Here is a 22,538-nt window from a genome sequence, read left to right as displayed (position 1 = left end):
TTTTCGGGATGATTGATGAAGTTTTGCAGATATTTGAGTGAGGAGGTTTGTCATAACTTGAAAATTATGTTCAACATTACGATTTTCAGAATTTTTCCGCAGGAATTCTAATAAAAAGAACCAAAAAAATAAAACTCACCTTCCAGATCGACGACCCGGCCGGCCCGTTTGAGCGCCCGCACCGCCTCCTCGTGGGTGGCGTCCCGCAGGTCCTCCCCGTTCACGGACAGGATGGCGTCGCCCACGTACAGGCCCTTGGCGCTGTCCGCCGCCATGCCGCGGAAGATCTTCGATATCAGAATCGGCATCCGGTTCTCACGGCCACCCTTAATCGAGATGCCGAGCCCGTTGTTGTCGGACTTGATGACGCGGACCTGGAAAGAAGCATAAGAAGAGGAGAGATAAGATGAAGACACGGCGGCGGTGGTGGCTTTATCAATATTTAATGAATGTAGATTAACATTTTGGGTACTTTGGCGAACACCCTGGCTGCGAGTAGACAGACAGGATGGAACAGGCCGAAGTTTGTTTGGCTGGAGGAATGTGTTTCGGGGAGAGTCTTACGCAAACTTATTATGTTATAGACGGCGAACGAACGCACTAAATATTTAATTAATTTCCACTCCACGTGCCAGGAGGATTTTCAATGCGGATTAAAATAAAGAAATTCGCGTGAATCAGTATTCCGAAAGTAAAGTTTAAACAACACTTGAAGATTACTTACATTTAAAATCTAAATTTACTTGGGAAATTCTCTACCAACACACACGAAATCGGGAAAAGTTGCCCCGACCCCTCTTTGATTTGCGTTAAACTTTGTCCTAAGGGGTAACTTTTGTCCCTGATCACGAATCCGAGGTCCGTTTTTTGATATCTCGTGACGGAGGGGCGGTACGACCCCTTTCATTTTTTAACATGCTATAAAAAAGGTGTTTTTCAATAATTTGCAGCCTGAAACGGTGATGAGATAGAAATTTGGTGTCAAAGGGACTTTTATGTAAAATTAGACGCCCGATTTGATGGCGTAGTCAGAATTCCGGAAAAATGTATTTTTCATTGAAAAAAAACACTAAAAAAGTTTTTAAAAAACTCTGCCACTGTAAACTGTAAAAATTTTTGGAACATGTCATTTTAAGGGAAATTTAATGTACTTTTCGAATCTACATTGACCCAGAAGGGTCATAATTTTTCAGTTTAGACAAACAAAAAAAATTTTCATAATGCTTTACAAAGTTATCGCGATTTTGTTTTTTTTCGCTGATCACTTTCGCAAAAGTAAGAATTCATGTTAAGAGCCCTTTGGAGTTTATTGAATTTCGTGGCTCAAAATCAAATGCTCTCATTTTACTTTTATAAAATGGTATGTAAATTGCAAGCTTCCGGCAGTATCATAACATGTTTGACACAAAATGTTATGCCGTTTATCCTATTCTTATCTTATTCATAAGTTTAACGCCGATCTTGATCATAAAATTATTTGTGAAGACAATTGATCATAAAACTTCGATCGTTATTCGAAATTCGATGTTTAGATTGAAAAGTCTGAAAATAATTTGATAAATTAACTCAATTACTTTTTTTTCATCCACGAACATTTCAGGAACACGTTCAAATATTCCTGAAAGACCATTAGTCAAACATGAAAATGTTTTTTTATTTACATTTACAAAACAAATGACCAATAAAATCAAAGATTTCGATAAATGAATTGTGTTTAAAGTGTACTCTCTGGTCTTAACAAAAAAAGGTATTCAATTTGGTAGCTTTGGCAAAGTTTCGGATAAGAAGTTCAGATTTTTTATTTTTAACTTTTAATAAAATAACAAAAAGTTAAATTCCCAAAATATACATTTCATATGTTTTAGAGGACTAAAAAACACTTTTAGAGCCGTAGTACATGATAATTAAACATTTAGGGGATTAGGAGTTTAGGGGACATGCATTTTTGAAAAATTGTGTTTATTGAAAATGTCGAAAAAACGGACAAAACCAAATTTAAAATGTAACTTTAACATTTTTTGTTAAAATTTATTTTCGATTTCCTCTCGTTTTTGTGTTTACTTTAAAAAAAAACTTTAAAAACACTTCTTGAAAGAAAAGTAAATCAGAGAAAAACATGTATGAAGAGATAAGAATTTTTTCACACGTTTTTTCTCGGAGACTTTGAAATTTTAACAATTAGTTTTTGAGATAAAGACTTAAAATTCAAAATTAATTATTTTTTGCTTAACAAATAGATGATTTTCCTCAATTCATATTTAAGACCACATTATAATTATTTTTTTAAATATGGCAATGAAGAAAAATTATTTTCATAAATTTTTAATTCTTTGAGAGAAATTAATTTACCGATTTTCAAAGTCTCAAAGCGAAAATTGTCTGCAATTTTCCCAGCTCTTCAAAAGTATTTTTTCAGGGTTGGCTTTTCTTCACAAATTATCAAAAAACAAAAAAAAAATTCAAAAATTATAACATAAAAGTGACTAAGACTCAAAAACGGTGCATTTTATCCAAGATTCAATAAAGTATTTTCCGATCAAAAATTTGATTTTGCTTCAAAACAAATATTTCAAAACAATATTTTAATAATTTATTTCCATGCAACCAGATTTAGCATCATCGTGCACTATGGCACCTAAGATGTTTTTTTTTGAGTCCTATAAAATATTTAAAAAAAAACGAAAACTAAAAAAATGTTTTTTTGGAAATCCTATTTTTAGTGAAAATTGAGAAATTGATATTTTTGTTCAGAGTGTTGCTATTTTTTTAAGTCCTAGTTATAATCTACAACTTTTCTGAAGACACTAAATCGATCAGAAAATTTCATCTCAAGAATCAGGTCAAGAGTCAGACATATTTACGTACCCTTTTTGCATGACCATCCCGCAAAATTGTATGGAGACTTGCATGGAAAAGCTAATGATGTAAAATTGCACGCAAATGTAAAAATCGAGAAGTAATTTGCGAAAATCTAGAGAACTCCTCTGCTAATTTTGGCAATTTTAGAGAAGTATTTTTTCTACATTAGAAACGCAGATCGGATCATTACCATTTTTCAGTTTACTGATTCAAAAGGCAGGTAGGTACCAGCATATCATTGCATTGGTCAAAACTTATAATTGGGGTGAAAACTCATCAGTATATTTTTTATCACAAAAAAAACTATTTAAAATTAAACAATTAAATTATTTCTATGTTTGAATCGTTTTTATTAAGTTCATTAGGTACTTAAGGTAGAGAGTATATTCGAAGCAAGAGAAATTTAGAGTCAAGTGAGACAATTTTAAGAAATTTTAATTTTCGAAAGTATTGTACCGAAAATGGCTACGTCAGTTAAAGTTTATTCAATAGTTATAGCCATTAACCTGTGAAACAAACTCGAATCAAAATATTTTGCTAATGTGGTTGATTAACAGAACCACATAATAAAAATGTATCAAAAAGAGCGTTTAAAAATCTACAATATTTGCTTATTTTGTTGTACAAATTGACTAAAAGCCTATTCTTTTACCATTATTCAAATTACCACAAACTAGCCCCCATTCACCACTTACATGTCGCTTCTGGTTCGCCACCGAGTCCGGCACGTCGCAGATCTCGGCGATTCCGTTGTCGATGCTGTTGTTGTTGCTGCCACTTCCCGCACTCCCACCCCCGCCACCCCCATTACTGGTCGTGGTGCCGTTGTTGTTGTTCATCAACCCGTTGATGGTGCTGCTGCCGTTGTTGTTGTTGTTGTTATTGTTGTTGAGGAAATTGTCCCCGTTCAGACATCCGGCGCCGTTCAGCGTACTGCTTCCGGCCGGCGTCGTGACCCCGTTGGTGCCCCCGCTGCCACTGCCGCCACCACCGCCATTGCTCAGGTTGTCCGACGAGTGGATCGACGGTCCGGATGCACCGGCCGAGGAAGGTTGGGACGAATTGTTCGAACTATTGTTGCCGCTGTGATTACTCCTGGAAAGTGGGGGATAGAGAGAGTGAAGAATAGGCGAAAATTAACCATCAAACCACGTCTTTTGCATAAATTTAGGAGGGAATGATGTTTGCACATCACTACTATGAAAGTCTGGAATGCAGAATAGGGTGACCTAATAGTTTTGCCCTTTATTCTATCATATGAATTTTTCAATGAAACTTTGGTAACCCTAAGCAGATCCTGTCTCAGCCTCTAACAAGTGAGCCTCCCTTTTCGAATCAGCCAGGCATCACCGCCTTACCAAAATGGAGCTTATCAAATATGGATTGAAGGAAACCATCTTGCCATCAATCAGACAAATTTCTTCCTGGCCCAAAGTTGAAGAGCTCTTTCGCTTTCGTGAAAAGTTGCCTCTTTCGAGAGCTTGAGCCGAGCTGAGCTGCCTCTTCACTTATCCATCCGTCCCTAAGAAGAAGGGAAAAGTTTCACACAAAAGGAGCCAAAGTTTGTAACCAATTTCTAGTTTTCTTGTGCGCTTGTAGGCAAAAGTGTGCACCAGAATCCACCTAAATATCCCTTTCTATATACACGTTCGTTTGTTCAGGATCTATTGTGAGGAGCTGTGCCTTGAGCTGATGCAATTTGTTGCAGAACCAACGGACTCGCTGTGGCTTTGTTTTGTGCCAAAGTTCTGGATTTTAGATTAATTAAAGCAAAGTTTCGTCCGTACGAGACGAGCGTCTTGCGAGGAGAAAGTTGCTTCAATTAGTGGGGTATGTTCCGATCATTTCTTCTGAGACAGATACATGACAGAATCCCAGATCCGAATTTGATTAGTTTTTAATTGTGGCAATCACGTTCCTAAAAACTTCAAATCAAACCAAATTTCATACACGGAATAATTTGCGCCAAACCAGCCAATAAATTACGAACCGCATTGTAATTTAATCGATTGCACAAAATCACCGGAAATTCATCACCCGGCGCACATCTGTTCTGACCTACACACACGCACACACAAATCCCGAAACACATCCGGCAGCCGGAAGTGGTACATTATGGGGCCATTCCGTCGAATACTTTTCCCCCTTCCCAAAACACCAAGCCAAGCCGATTCCACAAGCTAATAAATTTGAACAAATGCATTTTTGCCGTTCTTTTTTTAACCACTTAGGTTGAATTATTCACACATTTTATTAGCCCATTAATTTCAATCATAATTATATTCAATTTTCTGTTGCAAACTAATTTGAAAAGTCGATAAAGTAAACGATAAGCAGCGATAAGCAGCAGATTTAATTGCACTTGTCATTGAGGGTGCAAACATTTCTAAAGCCTTTTTTTCTAAATAAATTGGAAATGATGTTTAAAACTAAATTTGATAATAATTTAAAAAGGGGCAACCACTAAAAACGGAAGAATTAGAGAAAAAGTAAAAAAAAATACATTTTCAAAGTTTTATTTTCAAACATTGACAAACGAACTAATAGTATTCGAGATCTCACAGGTTGAATAATGAGGGCTAGTAAAATGATATTGAGAATTGTATCTCAGCAACCAAGAATCCGATCAACAATGTAAAAAAAAAGTTGCATGAAATTTTCTCAGCTCCAGCAATTCAGCAAACATTTTTCGGTGAAAAAAATAAAAGGGTTGGACTAAACCAGCCCAAGAGTAATTTTTATGAGATTTTTTTTACCATTTCAAAAAAGTATATTTTAATGGATGGGCAAACATGGATACTATTTTTTTGAGGACGAAAATTAAAGTTTTTTGCTGGGTCTCGTGGCGCAGGGGTAGCGGCTTCGGCTGCCGATCCCGATGATGCTATGAGACGCGGGTTCGATTCCCGCCTTATCCACTGAGCTTCTATCGGATGGTGAAGTAAAACGTCGGTCCCGGTTTCTCCTGTCTCGTCAGAGGCGCTGGAGCAGAAATCCCACGTTAGAGGAAGGCCATGCCCCGGGGGGCGTAGTGCCAATAGTTTCGTTTTTCGTTTCTTCAAAAAAAAACTTTATAAAAGCTGTAACTCAGAAACATAAAGTGATAAAGTGCATCACTTTATCAAAAAAATCTCAAAAATTATTATCGATTGCAATTTTAGATAAAAATTATTTAAAAAATATCAGCTAACAATTTGTTTATCACGAAGTCGATTTTGTTCAAGAAAAAAATACCTTAAATAATAGCATTTTTTGTCACTTAAAACATTTTCAAAGATAGTGTTTTGAGAAATTCAATTTGTTGTCAAGACCATAAATTAACAAAAAAAATTACCGTACATATTTTTTTCCAAAAGCCTTTACTGAGCCATTCCACGTCAAACAGGAAGTGCTCCAGCTTTAGCTCAAATTTGGAGTGCGGGTTCTTTGACCCAAATAATTACATATGTATTTTTTGTTTGGCGATAATGGTGCTCCTATCCAAAATAGGGTGGTCCAAAAAATTGCATTTTTGGTCGATTTCCGCAAAAGCACATTTAAAAAAAAAATCCGTTATTGAAAGACGCAACTTTTGGTACCCAAACATGTATAGGTCATCGCTGAAATTTCCATGTTATCGCAGGTTTAGTGAAAAAGTTGATTTTTACCCGTTTTCGTAATTTTTCCGATTCTGCGCGCGGCGCGTCGAAAAAACCTGAGTTTAAAAATATCATATCTCCGAATCGTGTTAATGGATATTCGTAATTTTTGGATATGTTATGTAAAATATTACGAGGAATCAGGGAAAAATATTTTCAGATATGCGCTCTTTGGTCCCGAGACCATCAAATTAGCAAATGAAATTTTCATATCACCTTTTCAAATAATCAGCTAGATTTTTTCAAACCTCCACATAGCCCTAACCTAATAACCTTTCTTTTGAAATGTGGTGCTCTAAAATTGGTTCAGCCATTCCGGAGATATGATTTTTTGAAAAATGTGCTTTTTTGCGAAAATCGACGAAAAATGCAATTTTTTAGACCACCCGTTTTTGGATAGGAGCACCCTTATCACCAATCAAAAAAATACGGGTCTAATTATTTGGGTTAATGGTTTTGAGAAGACTGCTGTCAAACTTGTAAAAAATGCAAAGTCATAAAATTAAAAATAGCTGTTTTTGTAGAGAGTTGCCAGTTTTTTGAAAATATTTTTTGGAGATAAGCTTTTCCGTCAAGAAATATTTTTAAATAGCAATAACCTTTTTCGAACAAAAAACTTTAAAGTGGTGCACTTTTTAAAAAAAAAAGATGTAAAGTTGTTTTCGATTGCAAATTAGTTTAAGCATCTAAAAACGGATTATGTTTAACAATATTTAAGATTAAGAAAAATATGTCCGGTACCAGATTTTGGACCATCCTCAACTCTAGCGTAAAAGTTGTCATGCTTTTTTAGTCCAAAATTTCGAAAATCAGCAAAACACATATTTTGAAAATACAATTCTGAAATTTTGAAACCAAGACTAACATTTCAAAAGGGCCAAACATACATTATTAAGGCCATTTGCAATGTTAGGCTTAATTTCCAAAATTTTTGAAATATATTTTTTGAAAAGATCATAAAATTCCACAAATGTTTCATTTCTTAACATTGAAAAATGGAATTTTAGTTTTCTAATTCCAATAAATGTGGGAATGTTAAGAATTTTCTTGTTTTTTTTTTTTTGTTCTTATGTCCGCTCTATTTCAGCAATCCAATCTTCAATGTCTCTAGGCTATTTCATGGAAATATTCTCAACTTTTCGAAAAAAAAATATTTTTAGTAATGGAAAGTCAAAGACACTTAACAAATCGAAAAACGGGAATATTTCAGCTAAAATTAAATTTCAAGTGGATATATCTTGAAATAGGGTTCTATCTACAAAAAAAAATGTACTTTTCGATTGAAAATATAATTTTACATTTAAAATTGAAGTCACAAATTTGTTTTGATTAAAATTTATATTTTTTGTATAAAAAAAAAACAAAATATTTTCAAAAAAATCATAATTTTGTGGCAAATATTTTCTACATGCCCTTTGGCTCAAAAGTTGCGTTTTTGCCCCCTAAAACGTGTAAAAAAAACTGATGCCGGGAAATTTAACTTTTGTAAAATAATATTTTTTATAAATCGGCATTTTTTCCGTGTTCCTTTTTTCTGAATAGTCCTCATCAATACCTACAACTTTCCCGAAGACACCAAATCGATCAGAAATTCCTTCAAAAGTTACAGATTTTCGAATATTTGCGTACCATTTTTGTATAAACAGCTGCCAAATTTGTATGGAGCCTTGTATGGGTGATCCAGTGACACAAACGACTATAATATATAAAATCCATTTCCGGTTCTGGTAGAGAATTGCACAATTCCATTAGCAAAGTCACAAGAAGAATCTTAGGAAAATAAAACATAGCATAGCATAGCATTGGTGTCTACCCGTAGTTGCTACTCTGTTATTGACCATGACCTCCAAGAATTGCTCCGTGGACCACAGATGAAGAGAAGGAACCAATCATCACCACTTCGCAACTTTCAAATGTCCCTATCATGCTAGCCAATCACAGCGCCGGCCACGACTAGTGGTAAGACACGGGGAAGTGGATAGGAATTTTAGTCCGATACTTGAGTGATGAAGACCGCTAAATCGGCTGCTTCTTCGACAAAGTATCACGTGAGGTTTGAGGGTGTTAGTAAGATGGGTGTGAAGCCAGGATTCACCATGGTAAGTGATGCGGCCGGTCAAATCTATTTATAGTCCTTGATTCTTCGTATGTTCTTGGATTCATTTTTGGAAGCTTTCCAATTCGGTTCACCAAGCTTTTTGTGGTGAATTCTGGTCGTGTTGAAAGTTCAATACACAGCAAAAAATCGGATGGTAAAATCGCATGCAAAAGCATGCACATCACCTTGGTCAAAATAAACACTTAAATTTACATTCCTGCGTGTACCACAAAAAACGTGTAATATTACACAGACCACTATTTTTCCTCCTGGATAGGTATCGAGTGGGTTACTTCAGAAGTAAATTTCAAATAATTAATCCCGGTTCTGCGAAAAAGTATTTTATTGCATTATTTAACCAGAATAATACTAATATTTTGTTACTTAGTCGTTAAGTTCTATACGTGTTGCTGGCCTTGATCCTCAATTTGACGTTCGCGCGAAACTAACTTGGTCAAGAAAACCATGTCGATGGCCATTTTTATAGAAACTCGAACAGTTTGGTCTGGTTATCGGCGAACTTTTCCCAGCAGTCACAGTACGCAGTACGCGATACAGCAACACAGCGAGCTGATCAGGCCACACGATCCAGGTGAATGAACAGGTGTCGTTGCAGCGAAGAATTCCTTGTCGTGATTGATCAGGGGTACTTCCGGCCAAGAAGATGATTGAGTCACGAGTAGCCGCATTACCGTTAGTGATTTCGAGGATCGTTTTGAGCTCGAGGACGGCTTTGTAGGATCGACACGTGACGGCCAACATTAGCGGTGTTTGTCCTTGGGCGTTTTTCGTTTTCAAGAACGGGACTTTCGCACAGGAGTTGTATGATTTGCAGATCTTCGCAAAAAAGTTCGTTCTAGTCCAAGATGAATGTTTTGTTGCAGAATTTCCGATGCTCGTTTTGGTCATTCATGCTGTCTTTGTCGTTTACTCCTGTTGTTTCATAACTTCCTGGTGGGAGGGGAGAATTAAGAGCGTTAGAAACAAAATCCTCCGCGTCGCATTTTTTCTCGAATGCCAACCAGACGATTTTCCATCCAGGTTTCTCCGGAACCACTTTGGCTTGAATGGTGTTCCGGTTTCCATCGATGTGTTCCGAGGGTTCCGAGACACCGATTGCCGCGATGCCATAGAAATGAACTTAATCGAGGGCAGATCCAGCCTGCGCGGATCACAATTCGTGTCCTGCCAGTTCTTGAACATCGGATAGATCGCCATCGTGCAACAGCAGAAGTCTGTCCGAGCACTCTCCGTCGCAAATCTGCAACATATTCGACGGTGAACCCATAGGAAACACGCAGGCCTGCTCCTGTCTTCCGGTTTTCAACACTGTTCGACGCGGAATCTGCTGGAAACAATCCGGCACGCGCGACGTCGTTGTCACCTTGTTCACTTTTAGGTAGTCTTTCCGCAGCAGCCGACAGTCGACAGTTTGTCCCAGCTACCTCCAGTTCCAACGGCGGGAGCACAATCTCCAACGGTACCAACAGAACGTAACCTACATAAACAACGTCCCTGCTAATAACAAAGAATATTAAAATTTTCAAGCGAAACTAAGTTTAAAACGAACTTTCTTGGGCAGGCACTTCTCCTCATCCATCTTGCCATCCTTGAGGGCCACCCGTTTGGGCTGTTTGTGTGAGTTGCTGACACTTCCGCTCTAGCTGTAGGTGTCGATTCCACGCACCGGTACGTCTTGCTTTCGGCCCTTATGATGTAGCACAATTCGCCACGGAATCTTCTGGAAATAATCCAGCACGCGCAACCTCGTAGTCGAATTCATCACATCGTCCTTCCACAACAGAAGACCGTCCGGAACAGGCGGTGATCTGCAGCGGAGACTTGACTGCCGCATAATCACACACCCGGTCGGCACCAACTGTATGTACATTGTTGTATAAAGATGACGCCTCTGCAAAATAAAGAATATTAGTTTTTATGCGAAATAAAACCATAATCAACCTACTCCACCTCGTCCTTGGTTGCCTTCCGTGAGTGAATTTCTGGCATATCCGGTGACGCTGCAGGCTCAAGGTCGTAGGAGGTGGTGGCCGATCGGGGTCGTTTTTGCTGTCGCCGGAGTATTGCTTAGTGCTGCTGCTGCCACTTCCCTAACCAGAACAGAAATCTTCTTCAGTAAAAAAAAACTTCCGCCGACAACAGAATGCCTCCGGTCTAACTTGAGTTGGAGTTGGACGTCCACCCGAGACAAAGTCCAGCTGCTGCAACAGGTTCAACACCTGCGGAGGTGTTTCGGAACGTTCGGAACCGATGCTGCAAGAAACGGAGCAGTTGTCGTGTGTGCGCGAAAACGAAAACTGACTGATTTTGACATTTGGCAAACAAACAACACTCTAAAGGAATAAGCTGTTGATATTACACAAATTGGGTGTAAATGGTGTTAGGAAAAATAACGAAGGGGAGTACCGCAAAAGCTGTGTAAAATCGCATATATTTTTTTACATGCCCCTTCATTACATGCAGGTGTTTTACTACTTTTTTTGCTGTGTATTCGCCTAACAGTTATGCAACCAGTAAGTCCTTGAATTCAACTTGCATTCAATATTGCTTTTCCTGTTCTTAGGTACACAGATTCCAATCAAGTTTCTTGGATTCTTATAGCATTCTTAATTCTTCTAGTCAACTAAGCCTCGATGGTCTGGTGGTTAGCATTTTGTCTGCTGACCCAAAGAACGGGGGATCGAACCCCGCCGCGAGCTAATGAATTTTTCGTTCATATTCAAGTGTTCAGAATTCCTTCTTTCCACAATTTCTCGATAGGAGCCGATGGGAATCGAACCCAGAACCTTCCGCTTACAAAGCGAACAACGCAACCATTCAGCCACGCCTACCCCCTAGAATCATTTGGAAATTAGATTGAAAGCTTCATATTTTGAGAATTTAAATTTAGCAATATTTCAAATTGACACAAGAAATCTTTAAAAAAAATAACTTGAACAGTAGAGGGTTAATTGCCTCAATCAATACGGATAAAAGCCATAATTCGGTCTCGAGCCGAATACGAATTTCAGTTATTTTACCAGCAATCCTGTATTGGTACGAATACGTGCTTCCCAGTAAGTGCGCCCACACACTGGTCTGTACCTTAACGCACAAACACACCTCTACAAAAAAAAGCACACACAACCCCAGAAAAAAAGAAAACAAAAAAAAGCTCCCCACAATTCATGCACGCGCGAAATTCCAACCCCGATTCATTCATCTTGCGGTTGGAAAGTTTTTCAATTATTTGCCCACCACCCACTCAATTTCGAAGGGTGGGGGTAGGTGTTGTACAAGCCTTGCGCCACAGGGCCTGCGGGACGAAAGGCCACGATCGCAAGGTTGTTAAAAACCGAGCCAAAAAGGCTCACACACACACCGGGCTCGGACTGGTGTAATGTGTAATTGTGTGGGAACGTGTGCTTTTGTAGGGGAGAAGGGTCAATTTTTTCAGAAATTTTTAATTAATTTTTTTCGCAATTTTAGAGTACAGAGTAAAGAGTAAAGAGTAAAGAGTAAAGAGTAAAGAGTAAAGAGTAAAGAGTAAAGAGTAAAGAGTAAAGAGTAAAGAGTAAAGAGTAAAGAGTAAAGAGTAAAGAGTAAAGAGTAAAGAGTAAAGAGTAAAGAGTAAAGAGTAAAGAGTAAAGAGTAAAGAGTAAAGAGTAAAGAGTAAAGAGTAAAGAGTAAAGAGTAAAGAGTAAAGAGTAAAGAGTAAAGAGTAAAGAGTAAAGAGTAAAGAGTAAAGAGTAAAGAGTAAAGAGTAAAGAGTAAAGAGTAAAGAGTAAAGAGTAAAGAGTAAAGAGTAAAGAGTAAAGAGTAAAGAGTAAAGAGTAAAGAGTAAAGTAAAGAGTAAAGAGTAAAGAGTAAAGAGTAAAGAGTAAAGAGTAAAGAGTAAAGAGTAAAGAGTAAAGAGTAAAGAGTAAAGAGTGAAGAGTAAAGAGTAAAGAGTAAAGAGTAAAGAGTAAAGAGTAAAGAGTAAAGAGTAAAGAGTAAAGAGTAAAGAGTAAAGAGTAAAGAGTAAAGAGTAAAGAGTAAAGAGTAAAGAGTAAAGAGTAAAGAGTAAAGAGTAAAGAGTCAAATTTCAATTTTCATTTAAAAAGTCAACTCTCCCCTATTTCCCATGCACTCGCACGCTCTGTTTGTGCAGAAAAAGGGGGTTTGTATATTTTTTGGACTTTTCACAAGAATCAAAAGAGAGCAGAAAAAAAACCCGCGGAAAATCGATGGTCATGTTCCGAGTTCCGCCAGAAACATGCTCGTTCCACTCTTCTGCGGTGGTCGAGAGTTGATTTGGTTTTACGATTTCTGCCGGTGATGTTGGCCTTTGGGTCGTTTATATTTTATTTAGCCTGGGGATCATCAGCAGTGGGATGCACAAAAAAAAACGAGCCGTGAAAGAGTGAAAAGATTGAGCTGGGGCCGCTTTCAGCAGCAGAGGATTTAATTTTGATATCCTGACCTAGAGGCTAGGGGAGAAATTTAAAATTGTTTTAAATTTAAAGAATTTATTTTGTTCAAAAAGCAATTTTTATTCGATAGAATTAGAAGTATCAAAAATTAAATGAAAGCAAAATTGCCTTCAAAAAGTTCAACCAACTTCAAGACAAATCATTGAAGTGGTCAACAATAAATTTCACTCGATTAATCCAGTCGCCATCAATTACGCTCCAAATTAATTGTGCGGCAATCTCCTTCGGGAAAGGCAATCGATATCATTCATCAAGCCTGTCGGGTATCGTTAAGTGAAACACAAACACACACACACACATGTACGCACAATCAGTTCTTGGAAATTAATCTGGACAACATAGCAGGAATAACTGAAAGTCGAAACTCCTTACAGACCAATCCATAACGCCGGTGAAAGTTTCGCGGAAAATCGTATCCGACAGCAAGCAGTAAATTGAACGTGCTGACACCCACACACACATAATTCTTCAATTTTGATGTATTGCTCACATGCTCGCAGATAACAGGAATGATTGTCTTCCAGTTTCACAAATACACTCAAAAAAGTGGAGTTAGGAAAAAGTTTAAAAAAATGTCTGCAATGGAATTCGAACCCAAGTCATTTTCATGACGTCTTGCGACTTTGCCAACTGAGCTAATGACACGATTTGAACAAACATCACCAGAAAAAGCTTATATCAAATTTTGCGTGTAAAACAATTAAACAAATTAAATGCAATCGCTTCAAAATACAATCAATATCACCCAAATCGAACATCATTAAATTTAATTGCTGATACGAATCAAAAATCATTAGACGTGTTTAATCACTGATTGCTCACACACACTCATTCACAAAACCCATATGTGCATGACATGAAAATGAAATGCTGATTGCGGAGAGGATGATTCTTTTTTTTCGATGCGTGTGATTTCCGAAGCTCACGAATGCGAGCCCAAAACAGGCGCTGCTCAAACACTTCAAAGAGATTTTGCGGTGAGTGGTTAAGAGATCATCGGTCGAGATAAAAGCTTCCTCCCCCTCATCGCGATTGGGACGACAAGTTCACTCCTCATTTGGCGGTATCAATCAATTGCGGTGCAGTTCGCCTTTGTTTGATCGTGACGGAGTGGTTTCGTTCTTTTGTTTAAAAGTGGAGGAATTTGAATGTGAGCTATGAAGTTTGATTCGAGTTTTGGAATTGATCTTGATCTATTTATTGAGCTGATGATCTTCAAGACGAAAAACAATTGATACAAGCAATTAAACTTTACTATTTGTCACATAATTCCAAACATGAAGTATTTTTTTTTATCTGATTTAATTTTTAATTTTTGTCAAGTGATGTTTCAATTTGGAAATTTCGAAAATGTTTTTTTTTTTAATTATTAGTTTAAATTTAAAAGTTTTTGTCTCTCGGTTATGTTATTTGAAAAGGGCGTAAGATATCTAAATATTTTTGTAATTCGATATTTAAATATTTCTGTATTTCGATGCCATTGCATCGTATAAAAAAATAAATAAACATAAAAATCAAAAATTCTTATAGAATAGTTGAACTACATTCATTCTTTGGTTGTCAGAAATCCAGCACATTTCGTGCCCACGTTTCCATCGACCCACAAACCCAAAAGCAGCGCCCAACTTTCCCACGAAAAAGCGTTCCCAAAATCGCGTGCACGCAAAGCCATCCAGCCATTCAGTCAGTTTCGGTGCAAAAAATTGGTTTGCTCCAAACGCGTGGTTGGTGACATCACACCCACACACACTAACACACTGTGTGACAGCGGTGACTGTGACACGTACGATCTAGATTAGGTCCCACCGTTGCATTCCCCCTGCCCTCCCCAGAAGTGCTCCCCAAAAAAAACGAGGATCCTGAACGCTCAAATCCAATTCACTTTCCGACCCGGGGTCCGGTAACAAGCTTCGAAATTCCCACAAGCGCGCGCGCTCGATTTCCCAATTCAACTGGCAGCACTTGACTATTCCCACTAGCAAAAAGAGAGAAAGAGAGACTGAGAGAGAGAAGAGAGAGGCACACATACATGGTTGAGTGAGTGAAATTGAAAAAAATAAAAAAAACAGTTACGTTTTTGAGGGAAATTTTTCAGCTAGGAAGTTTGATAAGCATTTAAACATTAAAACATCAAATTTTCAAGACAGAATATTTGAAAAATAATAGCCCAATAAATTGTTGTATTTACACTCGAAGAACTTTTATATTTTTAAAACTACATGACATCATGTTTTGGCTGAGCAATTCTCTCATAAATTAGCATTTTTGCTTTTTGAAAATGTATTTATTGTATATTTATATTTGGAGGAAACATAGTGTGTACTTTTTCTTTGACTTGCTTAGAACCTTTCAAAAAAAAGTTAAGCTCTTAAAAAATAACCCTTTTTCAATTAGACTTTTCAAACAATCGCATTAAATTGAATTGCGCAAAATAACCATTTTTGAAATTTGCATATTTAGGTATGCTTTAGAGACAGAATATTACATATTTTGAGCTATGGCACAAGTCGGTCAAAGTTCACTAGGCAGTGTTGCCAATGTTTCGAATAAGCCACAATTTATGAAAGCGAAAAAAAAATCGAAAAAAAAAATTATGACCTAACTTAATCAACTCTAAAAATATTTGCTTCAAAAACAATATTGCGGGTATCAGGATTAATTATCATTCCGCTGCGATCGTATCCCGCCGTTGCGGAAATCGCAGAGGTCCCTTAGTAGGCTCAATTGTTGGTATGCTCGATCAACATGCTTGATTTCATATCTGAATAAGTCACGTGGCTGCAAAAAATCTGAAATAAGCAAAGCATGCTCGGGATGCCATGCTGGTTTTTGGTACCTTGAAGTGCCACGTGGTCGTAAAATGCGTTGCGCTGATCAAAGTGCGCTTTATAGTCGCAGCCAACCAACAGTTCAGAACAGACCGCCGCACTTTGCGCAGTAGCCAGACTGACGCTCTCTAGAACCGCAGAATGTTAAAATATCTTGCCAAGGATAATACTAAATTTCCATCTAAGATATTGATTGGGTGACAATAAAAAAATCGATATCAGGGATTCTAGTGAAAAAAAAAATTTCATATAAAAACGTCTTCTTTAAATCGCTATGAACTCATCAGGGTTAACTCGGATCGTTTTGCGGACTTCTACAAAGTTGTTTATCGCGAAATTTTACATGAGAATCTCACACTTGATAATTATCCGAAACAATTAGCGCTACCTTTTGGCGGAATTATGTTTTTTTTTGCTTTTCTCATTACATTTTTGCGAATTTTCCCATAAAAAATTTCAACGATCAATAGCGACCCTTAATTCTTAACCGATTTTGCTTAAAAAATCGAGCCATCTTATCAAGTCCTTAAGATTTTCCAAAATTTTCTGTTTCTCTTGTCACTCTATTGCTCCACCATCTTTTGGATTGCTGCGATATAGCCTCAGAAAGAAAATTACACAGGATAATAAGTCCTAACAAAATTTAAAAAATGATTTATTTGGAAGGTTGAATATTACTTCTTTTTTTACTTAAAAGTGGCAATACATCAGAAAAGTGATAAATAAACCCATTTTAAAGTGGTAAAATAAAACATTTTCTTACATTTAATATTACCATGATTTTTTAAATGTAAAAGCAATATTGCAAAATTGTTAGGTGTCGATAACTTAGCAAATTTTTTTGAACTTATTTCTTGGACATGACATGACCACAGATTAAAACAAATGTCACGATACAAAAAAAATCATTTATTGATGACTTTAAATTCAAAACGGTGCACGAAAACGAAATTAATTTAAAGTAATTTCGATTGCAAATGTGTCTTTTTATCTAAAAATTAGTTTAAAAAAATCAATTTTCTGTTTTTTTTAATTATTATTTTTTCAAAAAATTAGCGAAACTTCCAAATGAACTTTAACCTACAAAGCTCAAAAGATGGCATTTTTGTCACCTAAAACATATATTGTATACTGCCGGAATTTATATTTGTAAATGTTTTTTTTATGCTGTGTTACGAAAATTTTGCTTCCCTTGTATTTTTTTTCATTGTTTTTTTTTTTTGTATTTGTATATGAATTTGTCTTATCTAGTTCAAACCAATTCAAAGCCTATTAAAAAGAATTTAAATATTATCTTCATCCTACTTGTAGTTTTGATGACTTTGCAAACAGTTGTTTTCGATTTTATTTTTGTTTGTTTGTACATGTTATTAATGTAAATTAATCTTAACTATTAGAATTGTTTGTTTGTTTGTTGGTTTTCCTGGATTAAGAGGGATACAATTTTAAAAATAAAAAAAAAATATTAACGGTGCACAGCAACCACAGCTTTTGCACCCAGATTTTTATTACAGACATTTTAGTATCTTCAAAAATACGGGTACTATCGAAATATTGTTTTATTCATCCCCTAAAGTACTGTCCACAAAGTAGTTAACAACAAAGTTTGACTAATTTTACAATTCCGTTGTTGCAGGATTGGGTCCGTAAGTTTGACAATTTTGGAATAAGAAGACAACAACTTCCTTCGTTGCTGTGCACCCTTAAGCTTAACAGATCTGTTATAAAAAAAAACCTAATTCAAAAATTTACTTAGTATTGAAAGGTGGAGGGAATAATAAAAAAAGAAAAGGAAAAGCATATTATAAAAAGAAAATTTTATTTCATCACCAACAGTTTGTAAAAGTTTGTTTATTATAATGAAAATCAATTCTCAAATTGTCTTATTTAAGAATAATTCGAAAAATGTTAGACAATCTTTGAAGTGATTGCAAATTTGAAAAAAATAAACTGGCAACCCTGCCATAAAATATTAATGAAATTGTAGGTGGATGCAATCTTTTTAATCAAAATGTAATTAAAAATGATTCCAATTGTTTTCTTTTATTTTTTGTATTTTATGTAAAAAAGCCAAATAAAAAAATGCTTTTTATCATTAGTTAAAACCAATTTTTGAAGAATCAATTTAAAAAATCTAAGCTGATTCTATTTTGCAAGCAAAACCAACACGGAAAATCACCCTGGCATTCATTTGCATTTCCGTCCCACTTCACCCAGAAAACCACCATCACAACCCTCTGTATGTGTTTCTAACTCGTGTTCATCAAAGGATTTAGCTTGAAAATTGGACCATCCGAGCCGAGCTTTGCGGGTTCTGGCCGTCGTCGTCCTCGGCCAATCCCTCGAGTTCCATTAGGCTGATAACGGGTCGGAATCGATCTCTCACTCTGGTGCTGCGGTGGCTCCAGGGTCGTTTGTCCGATGGAATTCCAAAAATGGATGGACTCTCAATTGTGGTGATGCACACATTCGAAAACAAGCTTTTTTCCTCTACCGTGGAGTTTGTGTTGTAGATTTCGACACACCACAAAACACACATACACAGAGGAGCGCAGATATTTTCGAAAGCTTTGCAAACAAACGAGCGGATTCGGGGAAGCTTTTGCAGCTATTTGTCCAACAGTGATTGCTAGAAAAAAGACTAGCTTGTTTGAACGTTTTTTTTTAACGCGACGCGTTTTTTTTTTTCACAGTTTTTCATGTGAATTTAGCAGCATTATTTATTCAAATCATAAAAAGTTTCATTCCAAGAATCAATTTCAATAACGAAAAAAAATCTTCCCCATGAGAGTGACCTACATTTCAGGAAATTTTCCATCACAAAGAGCGGGTTATTGCAATTTCAAGTGATTTCCTCACGTTCGCCAACTAAAAGGGATATTTAGCTATTTCCCAATCACCCCCCTCTTCCAAATTCATATGCACAAACCGGTGGCGGTGGCGGCGATGGCTGGTCTCATCGTCAGCAAGTCAGCAAACTGCCAACACTGTGCAGACAGGGTTGCCCTGTTTGGTAGGTGATATTGAATAAAATGAACGCACTGAAAAATGAAATTGATTATTTTTTTCAATTAATAAAAAAAAATCACAGAAAAGGTCATAAAATGTGCAAATTGTCATGGTAAGAGCACTGCAAACTTGTGCGATCATTTTTCGAAAATCAGCAAATCTCAATTTCTCAGTGCAGCCTAACCTTCAGGACCTCAGGACAGGATACATGAAGGTGATTGGAAAGTGGTGATCGAACGTGTAAACAAATTTGTCCTCCAGAATGTGGACTCTTTTTTTTCTCTCTCTTCGTGCAACCCGGGGAAACCGGGACATGGCATCAGTGCCCTAAAACCAGGTTTTGGCCTGGTGCCCGGTGATTGAGCAGAAATTGGATTTCGGGGGGGATTTTAATGAACGATTTCATCGCATATTTTGACGGAGTGTGTGTGTGGCAGGGTTTGAGGATTAACTAATCCGGTTTGATGCTTTGAAAAGTGAAGAAAAAAAAAGCTCGCTCTTTTTATTCGTTTTAGAAGGGGAAAAACTTTCCCGCCCATTACCATTCACCGAAAGTGGCTTGAAGTAATTTTAACGGAAAATTTGCGCCATTTTATTATGCATGTTTCCTGCTTTGTAAAAGTAATATCAGTTACACCAGTGGGGGAAAAATCAATTATTCAACGTAAAACGAGAGAAGCGGGAAAGTTTTGCGCCCACCTTTTTTATTTTTATTTTTTGTTCATGTTTTGCTGCAAAGTTTGGTGTACACACCTTTTACTTCAAGCAGCCTTGCCCAGTGGAAACTCCTCGCAGCTGGTCATGGATTCCTGGAGGTACTGTTACCGTTATGTGCGGAATTATTGGAAGGTTTTAGAATATCGACAGTTGCTAAGTACAAGTAAATATTTTCAACTAATTCGTTTGAAATTTTGTCGAATTCTACAAATCAAAAAAAATCTTGAAATTTATTTTTGTATTAATATTGGAAATTAACTAAACACATAATAACATAATGTTTCAAAAATCATTTTAAAGAAGTTCTTTTAAAAAATTATTAATGAATACTCTTTTAAATTTGAAACTCTTCCTGCACATTGTAAATCAAATCAGAGAATTAGGATTCATAACCAGAGAATGAAAACATGAAAGCAATTTTAAGTAAGTTTTTACCAAAATCATAGCTTAGGATCCATGCACTGTGGCACAAAAAATAAAGAATTCAAAATGTGCTTTTTAAAACTTATCAAAATTACAGGTATACATCAGGTTTTCAAAGACTAACATTTCAAAAAGGCCTCACATTCAATATTACATCTTTTTAATATGTTATAGTTGATTTCAACATTTTATAATGTTTTTTTTTCGAAAATTTTAGAAAATTTCAAAATTGATCCATTTCTGCACATTAAAAACAGGTAATAGGACCATTAGTTTCTAAGACTTAAAAACTTCTATTTTCTTGTTTCTTTTCCTTTAATAACTGTATTTTAACAACCAGCAACCTTCTTAACCTTTCGAAAAAATATTTTTAAAGTTTTAGAAGCAACTCTCATATTTAAAAAAAATGCGTATTATTAAATAATTCTACTTTTTTTTAAATATGAATAAATAGAAATCATCGGGACTGGCAACACCAGCCAGCAACAGTCAACTGTTCGGAGCTCCTCAAACTTTTCGATTTTTTCGCCGTAATTAACAGTGTTTACCCGCGAGTTTGCTGCTCCAGCATGCCAAGGGCCGGCCGTGGCCGTGGCAATTCGAGTGCGGCCTCGAAAAACCCGCGAAGTTCATCTACCGGCAGAGTGCAGAAAGGTAAACACACCAACGCCGCATAGACCGCCATCGCGCACGGGAGCGTGCCCGGTGACGTCACCGATCCTTCTTTTTTACACGTGTCATACCGTCCACGTGAGTCCCCAGTACGGACGAGAACATCGACCCGGGCATCCGGAAGCACTTCCGACCACCAGCAGCAGCAGCAGTCCACCAGCACTACGACAACAACCACTTCCAACGTTCCCACCAGCAACGAATTTGAGATGCTGAGTGGAGAAGAAAACAACACCGCCAGTGACAGCAGCAGTGCTAGCGACGACGATGACGATGATGAACTTGCGCGCAAGCAAGGAAAACAGAAAAAGTGTAACTCTCCGAAGGAACGACGACCACCTCCAATTTTTGTTTTGGATACGTTGGCTGACGATGTTGACGAGTTGCTTGAGGGACTCCAATATTGTCTCAAAATCAGCAAAACTTCTGTGCAAGTGATTACCCACAAGAAGCTGCATTTCGACTTGGTGGTGAAGAAGTAGAAGTTGTGAAACTTCAAATTCTTTACATTTGACCCTGCAGAGAAGGTCCCAGTGAAGATCGTCCTTCAGGGATATCCGGACCGCCCGATCTCCGACCTGGAAGAACACCTGACGGGCGTCAAGGTAAAGCCTCGAGAGATAAAGGTGCTCTCAAAATCGACTACGGTGACAGGTTCGTACACATTGTACCTCCTGTACTTCGATCGTGGGTCCGTCAAAATCCAGGACCTTCGGCGGATCAAAGCACTGGACGGCTTCTTTGTGACGTGGCGATTCTATACGAAGAATCCGGCCGACGCAGCCCAATGCCACCGCTGTCAGAAATTCGGACACGGTTCCAGAAATTGCAATCTTCCACCCCGGTGCGTAAAGTGCGGTGAGACCCACTTCACCGAAAGGTGCAATCTTCCGCGGAAAGACCAGCTGGGGGAAAACGCCCAGCAGCACAAAGCGCGCGTCAAGTGCGCGAACTGTGGTGGAAACCACACGGCGAATTTCCGTGGCTGTGCCACGCGGAAAAAGTACCTCGAGGAGCAGGACAAGAAGAAGAAAGCGCCAGCGTCCCGCCAACCTCCAAAGACTTCGAGCACGAACGCTGCAGCAGCTGGCGGCGGAGCGGTTCCATCGACCAACCCAGCGTTTCCTCCCGGTTGGGGAGGTTCTTACGCTAGAGTAGCCGCTTCTGGGAGCGGTACTTCACCGGGACAAGCAGACGTTACCGGAGATGATCTCTTCACGCTTCCCGAGTTTTTCGCTCTTGCTGGAGAGATGCTCACGCGCTTTCGTGCCTGCCGGAACAAGGCAGAACAATTCCAAGCTCTGAGTGAGCTTATGATGAAGTATATCTACAACGGATAAGCTGCCTTGTGCAGCGAAGTTTTTCGACGTCAAAAGACAAAACAAACTGTGATCTAGTTTTAAGCTTTTCTATCTCTATCCTTTTCCTTAGCAAATTTAGAAGGTTTTTTTAAAATAATATTTCCTTCTGTTGGCAAATCCATTGTTAGAATATCCAATTACATCAAAATGAACTATAGTACAAATCATAGTTGAAAGGTACTCCAAAACTCTATTAAGTTATAAGAATTACGAAATTGTGAATTGATTATTTACTAATAAAAACTAATTGAATTGAATTGAATAAATAGAAAGGGACAAACATAGAAACAATTTTTATTAAACTTTGAATGGCATTATCTTGATTTTTTTCAAAAAATCTGTAAATTACTTTTCGATAGCAATTTTGATTTCATAGGAAAACTGAACTCAAAATAATCGAGTTAAATTTATTTTTTTCATTTTGGCGGCAATTTTTTCCTCTTAGACAAATAAAAAAAGCA

The 22,538-nt window shown here is 37.4% G+C and overlaps 1 protein-coding gene across 1 annotated transcript in view; it reads right to left on the bottom strand.

Annotated features, from left to right (window-relative positions):
* The window catches only part of LOC6037447 (beta-1-syntrophin), a 307,964-nt gene that overhangs the window by 154,457 nt on the left and 130,969 nt on the right, over positions 1-22,538 (bottom strand). Inside the window, exons 3-4 of the mRNA XM_038252886.1 lie at positions 3,555-3,954; positions 140-374 (exon numbers count right to left, since the gene is read on the bottom strand). Of these exons, the coding sequence (XP_038108814.1) occupies positions 140-374; positions 3,555-3,954 (635 nt within the window). The remainder of the gene's footprint in view (positions 1-139; positions 375-3,554; positions 3,955-22,538) is intronic.

This window comes from Culex quinquefasciatus, chromosome 2, assembly GCF_015732765.1.
Source record: "Culex quinquefasciatus strain JHB chromosome 2, VPISU_Cqui_1.0_pri_paternal, whole genome shotgun sequence".
Classification (NCBI taxonomy): Eukaryota; Metazoa; Arthropoda; class Insecta; order Diptera; family Culicidae; genus Culex; species Culex quinquefasciatus.
This window is presented reverse-complemented; position numbering and strand designations above follow the sequence as displayed.